This window comes from Balaenoptera acutorostrata, chromosome 12 (assembly GCF_949987535.1).
Source record: "Balaenoptera acutorostrata chromosome 12, mBalAcu1.1, whole genome shotgun sequence".
NCBI classification, from domain to species: Eukaryota; Metazoa; Chordata; class Mammalia; order Artiodactyla; family Balaenopteridae; genus Balaenoptera; species Balaenoptera acutorostrata.
The window spans coordinates 61446849-61455595 of record NC_080075.1 but is presented as its reverse complement, the minus strand read 5'-3'; the positions used below and the strand labels follow the sequence as shown (position 1 = coordinate 61455595).

The following is an 8747-nucleotide window of genomic DNA, read 5'->3' as shown; positions in this document are numbered from 1 at the left end:
GACTTATCCCATCTTTCGCAACAGACCTTGAGCAAAAGATTGTCAACAGGTACTTGAGAACGAACTGTGAATCATCAGCTGTGACAGATCTACTCTGTGAGAAAAAAAAACCACAGTTCTTTTTTCTCTGTTCTCCTGTTTCCTCTAGGGATTGCTCTGAAAGGTTCTGGTCTCATCTGGGAAGAGTCAGAGCTGAGGGCTTTAATTGTAGCTCTTTCATGTCCCACATGACATGGTGATGTGCAAGAGGAAAGTGACTTCTCTGAGATTTGGTTTATTTGTAAAAAAAAGTGATAATATTTACAGATTCTATAGTTATAATGATGAAGTAAGATAGCAAACATAAATGCCAAGCAGAGTGCCTGGGCCCTTAGAGGGCGCTCACAATACGGGTTCTCTTCTTACCTTCCCTAAGTGGGAGTCACTGAGTGTTGAAGAGCACGGGACATCTGGGTGTCGACCTGCAGACCAGCGCTAAGAAATCATGTTTAGAAGCCGCTAGTCTAAGGATGATGATGGGATGTCATTGAAGAGACTGGAACATTAGAGGTTAACCCAAATGCAACCACTTTTGTTAGGAAACGTGGCCTGTGACAAAGTAAAACCACGCCACACAGATAGGGAAGAGACCGTGGCAGAGGGACACGGGGACTCATTTGTTTATGGACTCCAGTTCTGTGTCAGAATTGCTCTTCTCGGATTGTCTATTGTACATGACGGCATCCACCGATTCCAGGAAAGGCTGTTAGAAATCACGTCCCTAAAGGAATTTACCGTAAGAAGGCGCAAATGCCACACGCCAGATAAAGGGGTTTAGTCACCTCCCCACAGGGAGATCTTTTATCCTGAAGAGTCCCTTCTTGGGAGAATCCCTTCTCAGGTTTCTAAGATTCCCAGGGGTGAAAAGGGCCCATAACCTTCTTTGCCCTTTACTCTGGGATTGCTCTGTGGCTGAAACGAAGAGGAATCAAATTTAGAAACATCTGAAAGGAAATCCAGATCCAGGATATTATTAGATGCGAGGCAAGCCAAGGGTGTATCAGCTGGTGAGGTACCGCCAACAGGATTTAGGAGGAGCATCTTCAATAAGAGCCCTAAGTCCACGGAAGCAGGAGGAGTCATGGGTTTTCGTATCTCCCACTCTTCCGAAGCCGAGGCTACAACTTCTTATATGTGGCTTGTATATAACAAGGCTCATTTCACATAATAAGAAAAACAAATGTATTATTTTCAGGAAATGACAGGAAGATAGGAAGAAAATAAAGTTGTGTTTGGGGGACTATCTTAAAATTTCAAACGGTGCTATAAGAACTTAAAAAAAAAAAAGAATATAAAATAATGGAGTTGAACTACCGAGAGCCGCCTTCGAGGGCGAAGGAGGAGAGGCAGGAGGTGGGACTGGGGGAGGGTTTCCCGACGAGGGGGCGGCTATGGCAGCTGCGTGGCAGCAGCGGCGACTGAGACGGAGCGCGCGCACAGCTTTGAACGAGCGGGGTTGGGACTGACCCGGCGGAGCGCAGGCTCGAGGAAGCGCCCAGCAGCGCGCGTGCGCGCGTCTTGTGTGCGCGCGCAGCCAGCATCAGCTGGGAGCCTCCGCCGGGCGGGCGGGGAGGGGGAGGGGCAGGTTTTGATTCCCACCATGGGTATCACACAGTTTCAGTTATTTAAAGTTTGTACCTGCCTAGCAACAGTATTCTCATTCCTAAAGAGATTAATACGCAGACCTGGCAGAGGACGGAAATTAAGTGGAGACCAAAGAACTTTGCCAACTACAGTTGATTATTCATCAGTTCCTAAGCAGACAGATGTTGAAGAGTGGACTTCCTGGGATGAAGATGCACCCACAAGTGTAAAGACTGAAAGAGGGAATGGGAATGTGGCAACACAGCAAAATGCTTTAGAACAACTGGAACCTGACTATTTTAAGGACATGACACCAACTATAAGGAAAACCCAGAAAATCATTATTAAGAAGAGAGAACCATTAAATTTTGGCATCCCAGATGGTAGCACGGGTTTCTCTAGTAGACTAGCAGTTACACAAGATATGCCTTTTATTCATCAGTGTCCTGAATTAGGTGACTTGGATACCTGGCAGGAAAATACCAATGCATGGGAAGAAGAAGAAGATGCGGCCTGGCAAGCCAAAGAAGTTCTGAGGCAGCAGAAGAGAGAGAAAAGAGAGCAGCAGAACAACAAAGGAAGAAAATGGAAAAGGAAGCACAGGGGCTAATGAAGAAAGAACAAAACAAAATTGGTGTGAAACTTTCATGACAAAATGTTCTTCAAATGTCATAGTGCCAGTACGAGAAACGTTAGCTCCACAACCCAAGTAACATTTGTATGGAGCTAAGAGTAGTTTCAGAATACAAATACACTGCTTGATTTTAATGCATTCATCAGGCCATGCAGGACACCAGGATTCTCTCAAAGTCCCTTGAACTCTTGGTGACTGAGACTCAAAGAACAAAAAAAGACTTGTGAGATAATATTTTCTTCAACATGTTCCAACTATAAGACAATTGTTTGCTGTAGAGAAATTATTACAAATGGAACAGATCAGTACCTCTTCAAGCTAGTGTTTCTAGCTAATTAAATGGCTGTAAATTTTATGGTGGGAAAGAACTCTGCTGTCTATAATGCTTTCCTTCAATGTGCATAATGATAAAATAAATAATTTTAAATATTAAAAAAAAAATAATGGAGTTGAGAAGGTCTGTGGCTTAGGAGCCCGCCGTAGTTCACTGCTGCCCAAACTGCTCTACCTGGCATTTAAAATATTTCATCCAACGGTCTCACTTACCTATCCAACCTTGCTGGATTTTAGCAGTCTACTTCCAGATTCTTCCCTTGACAGGTGCAAAAACTGATAACCAGAGATTTTAAGAGATGGCTCATTCTTACGCAGCTGGTTAGTATTAGAGTTGACAAAAACAGTGAAGTCTCCTATGAAAATATATTTGCAATATATTGTTAGTAAAAAAAAAATCTTTTATTAAACAGTGTATTTCTACATGTGAGTGTGTGTGTGTGTTTTCATTCTGGGTAATGACTGTGGTTGATTTCTATTTTCTTCTTCCTCTCTTTTAAAAAATGTTATTGAAGTATAGTTGATTTACAATGTTGTGTTAATTTCTGCTATATAGCACTGGATCAGTTATACACATATGTATTCTATTTCATATTCTTTCCCATTATGGTTTATCACAGGATATTGAATATCGTTCCCTGTGCTGTACAGTAGGACCTTGTCGTTTATCCATCCTATATATAATAGTTTGCATCTGCTCATCCCAGACTCCCAGTACCTCCCACCCCCACCCCCCTTGGCAACCACAAGTCTGTTCTCTATGTCTGTGAGTCTGCTTCTGTTTCATAGATATGTTCATTTGTGTCATATTTCAGATTCCACATGTAAGTGATATCATATATATAGTATTTGCTTTTCTCTTTCTGACTTACTTCATTTAATATGATAATCTCTAAGTCCATCCATGTTGCTGCAAATGGCAGTATTTCAATCTCTTTAATGGCTGGGTAATATTCCATTGTGTGTGTGTGTGTGTATGTATATATATATATATATATATATATATATATATATACACACCACATTTTCTTTATCCATTCATCTGTCGATGGACACTTAGGTTGTTTCCATGTCTTGGCTATTGTAAATAGTGCTTCTATGAACATAGGGGTGCATATATCTTTTCGAATTGTAGTTTTGTCTGGCTATATGCCCAGGAGTGGGACTGCTGGATCATATGGCAACTCTATTTTTAGTTTTTTTAAGAACCTCCATACTGTTTTCCATAGTGGCTGAACCAATTTACATTCCCACCAATAGTGTAAAGAGGGTTCCCTTTCTCCACACCCTCTCCAGCATTTATTATTTGTAGACTTTTTAATGATGGCCATTCTGGCCGGTGTGAAGTGGTACCTCATTGCAGTTTGGATTTGGGTTTCTCTAATAATTAGCTATGATGAGCATCTTTTCATGTGCCTATTGACTATCTGTATGTCTTCTTTGGAGAAATGTCTATTTAGGTCTTCTGCCCATTTTTCGATTGGGTTGTTTGTTTTTTTGTTACTGAGTTGTATGAGCTGTTTGTATATTTTGGAAATTAAGCCCTTGTCAGTCACATCATTTGCAAATATTTTCTCCCAGTTCGTTTGTTGTCTTTTTGTTTTGTTGATGGTTTCCTTTGCTGTGCAAAAGCTTATAAGCTTGGGGCTTCCCTGGTGGTGCAGTGGTTGAGAGTCTGCCTGCCAATGCAGGGGACACGGGTTCGAGCCCTGGTCTGGGAAGATCCCACATGCCGCGGAGCAAATGGGCCCGTGAGCCACAGTTGCTGAGCCTGCGCGTCTGGAGCCTGTGCTCCGTAGCAAGAGAGGCCAGCACACTGCAATGAAGAGTGGCCCCCGCTTGCCACAGCTAGAGAAAGCCCTCGCACAGAAACGAGGACCTAACACAGCCATAAATAAATAAATAAATAAATTTAAAAAGTATTTATAAAAAAAAAAAAGAAAAGCTTATAAGCTTGACTAGGTCCCATTTGTTTATTTTTGCTTTTATTTCTATTGTCTTGGGAGACTGACCTAAGAAAACATTAGTACGATTTATGTCAGAGAATGTTTTGCTTATGTTCTCTTCTAGAAGTTTTTTGTTGTCTTATGTTTAAGTCTTTAAGCCATTTTGAGTTTATTTTTGTACATGGTGTGAGGGTGTGTTCTAACTTCATGGATTTGCATGCGGCAGTCCAGCTTTCCCAACACCACTTGCTAAAGAGACTGTCTTTTCCCCGTTGTATATTTTTGCCTCCTTTGTCAAAGATTAATTGTCCATAGGTGTGTGGGTCTATTTTCTTCTTTTGATTGTCTATTTTTTCCTTGATATACTTGTAAGACTGTTGGTTGATTTGGAATAAAAAGGGAAACTTAGTGGCTTATATGACTGGGAAGTCTAGGGACACTATTTCCGCAACAACCAGAACATGTGAGTCGAAGCAGGGTGTTGTCCTTCATTAGATTTCTTGACCCTGTTTCGCTCTGAGTGTTGGCCTCCTTCCCACCCACTGAAGATGTTCTTCCTCCATGTGGCCGGGAGACGTGGCCAATGGCAACACTACTCTTTGTTATTTCCACCCCATAACTCCAGGAGAAAGAGAGTTTCTCCAGATGATTCTGACTGGCCCTGTTACCAAGTCCAAGCTTGTACTGCTTGCCACATGACAGGCAGATAAATCGAGAGCTGAGTTGTTGGGGCAAAGAATAGCGACGTTATTTGGAAAGCCAGCAGACCGAGAAGATGGTGGAGTAGTGTCCCAGAGAACCATCTTGCCGGGGTTTGGAGGGTAGTTTCTTTTACAGAACAAAGAGGGAGAGGTGAAGAGTAAAAAAAGCAATAAGTTGCTGCAAATATTTCCTGGTTCCAGCCAGGCTCCAGAGGGGATGTGTTAATTTCTTCTTTCCTGCCGCCATTCACAGGTAGGCCTGGTCAGGATGTTTTCTGTGATCTAAACAAAGGTATTTTAGCTTAACACTCACACATGGGAGGCAGGGTTCCCAGAGATGGGCCATTATTTATACTTTAAGCTATAGGCAACATCCCTTTAGTTATTAACTTGTAGCGAAAGTGATAGAGAATACAAAGGTTAAAGTAAAAGAAACAGATCCAATATGGAGTCAGACTTGTTCTTCCCTGTTATAGCCCCTCCTGGTCACATGACCCAGGTAGAGTTGTAACTACGTTCAGGAGAGGGGGAGTCTCTCATGGATCCAACCAAGTCATGTGCCTCTCCTGTCACAGGGCACAATTCCATGGTAGAGATCCCTGACAATACTTTATGGAGTGGGAAGAATTAGTCCTCAGAAGAAAGGCAACCAAACCACATGTTTACCATAATATGTATTACTCTTTCAGTTAAAAAAAAAAAAAAAGAATATAGTTATTTTAGGGAAAAAGAAAGTCTTGTAACTTTTCTGGTCTCTTCCTGTCATCCTATAGAGCTTCTCCATTTACCGCCCTCACTACTTTCTACTCCCAGCATACTTGGTCCTATCTCTGTGATGTTGCTGGGCTTTCCCTCTCTGACTGAAATGAGCATGGGACCTACGTAGAAACCTGGGGTCTAGCCCAACACGTGCCATTAACCACTCTTTGTGAGTCTTGAATGTAACACACTCTCCTGGAGCCTCAGTTTTCTTAACCCTGTGAATACATGAGTGGGGAGGGATCCAAATGACTAATAAACAAGCACAAGTATGAAGAGACTCCACATAGGGGTCTCCCATTTTCCCAGTGGGAAGTATGGCAGGCACACAAAACAAGTTCAATTATAATAAGTAAACTTTTCAGAATGCAAATGAATATCAAATTGTATTTATTTTTAATTTCTTTATACAGACTTATGAAGATAGCATATTTCATAAAGCATTAATTAGTCACACAGTGTTTTCTACCCTCATGTTCTGTAAGTAATTTTATTTAGAACACATAAAATATTTAACCTGAGTATCATCCTCAATAGAGCCACTTTTGAATCACCTAACAGTTTTCCAGAGTATGCCATCTTTATTTCTATTTAAGTTTTTTGAAACTTAGTCCCTTTTGAGTCTGTGTAGGATGTTTTCACTGGCATTCATTATCCCTTGTCACAAATACTCATTCAAAAGACAATACCCTTGATCTTCATTTCTTTTGCGTGTGTCTGTGATACCTACAACATGTCATTATGTTGATTTTTCAAATGATCTTTAAGAGGCTTGTTTACAATGGCATCCAGCACTCGCAATTATGAGCTCATACCCCAGGAATAATCCCTACATCTTTATTCGATTTATTGTTTCCTTATTGTCTCCAACCTAATCCATCATGTGACTTCTATACACATCAAACTAACATTAATAGTGGGTATTTCAGGTGAACATATTTCATTTACTTCATTATTCCAAGTAGAGTTAATAGATGTGCGCAGTTTGTTAAGAATGTGGATAATGTGACCCCCTCTTTACTGAGGGATAATTTGGAGAGAAACCCTCACCATAATATTTGTGATGGCAAGGGGAGGCAAGAAGAACAGTTGATGAAAGTCGGCTTTTAAAACTGTACACACCGTAGAGGAGAGGCAGGGATGATGCTGTATGAGGACACAGTCATGTAGGGAATTAACCTGGGGTGACCTGCCTGTGGCACTAGGACAAAGGCAGGTATGGGCTGTGTTGAGCCAGCAGAAGCCGAGGAGGGACCACTGGCACCTGGAAAGATAGTTCTTGGTGTGAGTTAAAGGAAAAGGAAGAGAGTGTAAGTTTTAGAAGGATCTCTCTGCCTGGAGTGAGAGCAGCAAGATAAACAGGTCATTTCTTGCACCTCCATTTACTTCAATATTAACATGTCACAAGTCCTTTCTCTAGGGCACTTGCTAGTCACGAATGTCACATTTCAAATCTGAAACAGCCTGAAAACTGTTGATAACTGTCGCTGGGAAAAACTGAGAGGTAGATGAATAGTGAATACAAGGAATAGGATGAATCATCTGCCTCATTTTCTGAGAGGCTGTATGAAATTTCTCACTGGGTGTGAGGGGGGAGACACGATCATCCTCAAAGACCTACCCCATCTGAAAGTTAAGAATGTTACGACTCAGGTTGGATTTAACAGAAGATGGGAGGATAATAAGCTGTACTTGTCTTGGTTTATTTGCACTAGCAAGGAAAGCGCTTCTGTGACACTTCTGTCAGATAACATGTCAGTTGTACAAGTAAGCTCATGTTTATGAAAACTATGTCAGAGACTTAAATGAATAAAATACGTGATAATATTTGTTAATGAATCATTTTCATGGACATGATTTCATCTGATCGTACACACCTGTTAAGTAGGCCTGTTACTGAATGCAAGTTTGTGTGCCCAATGCAGAGTGAGGCCAAAAAACAGAAACATTTGAGTTTGGAGCAGAGAAAGGTTTATTGCAGGGTCATGCAGGGAGACAGGTGGCTCATGCCCCCAAACCCCCGAACTCCTCAAAGGGTTTCAGCAAAGCACTTTTAAAGGCGAGGTGAGGGAGGCGGGTGGTTAGTTGTTGCAAACTTCTTGGTGTTGGATCCTTTGTTCTCGTAGCTGTCCACGTAGGTCAGGTCACTATGTTCCTGTAAACCTCCAAAAAGACAAATGTTATTCTCTGTTTTACTTTTTATCTCTATATGAATGGACTCTTAAAGGTCAGAGCCCTAAGAATAGGCTATCCTGTATATTTCAGGCTATAGGCAACATTCTTTTACAAAAGGTGCAAAGCCAGCATGACTAAGCACAGGCAACAGAGCACAAAGGTTAAAGTAAAACAGATCTAATATGGAGTCAGATTTGTTCTTCCGTACTATAGGCAGGCATTATCAAAATTCCTAATTTGCAGATGAACACAAAACAGAAGTATGGAGTGGTTAATTGATCAAATCTACTTCAGTGAGGTGAGCTCAAAGACTATTGGACTTGCCTAGTAATGTTCCCTCTCATGCTGAGAGTTCTGAAACCATTTTGCAGCATAGCACCCAGCACAAGGCTACAATGACGTTTACCCTCATCTCCTTCTTTGAGAAAAGTCAGGCAGTCCAGGTGCTAGGAGGAATCCCTCTTCTGCTGGAGGGAAGAATGCTCTGATGTAAGACTCACAGATTCAAAGACAAGAGAGTTATTTTGTTTCAGGGTGTCTTTGTTTTGCTGCCATTGGTTTAGAGTTGGTTTAGTA

General features: G+C 41.4%; 1 protein-coding gene across 1 annotated transcript; it reads left to right on the top strand.

Moving 5' to 3' along the window:
• Window positions 1-1638: 1638 nt before the first annotated feature.
• LOC103019874 (receptor-binding cancer antigen expressed on SiSo cells-like) lies at window positions 1639-2233 on the top strand. Its single transcript, XM_057558739.1, has one exon. It carries the CDS (start codon window positions 1640-1642, stop codon window positions 2231-2233), a length of 594 nt encoding a protein of 197 aa, XP_057414722.1. The 5' UTR covers window position 1639.
• Window positions 2234-8747: the final 6514 nt, after the last annotated feature.

Excerpts from the sequence above, each read along its gene's own strand:
- LOC103019874 (XM_057558739.1), top strand. The coding sequence starts at position 1,640 with ATGGGTATCACACAGTTTCAGTTATTTAAAGTTTGTACCTGCCTAGCA.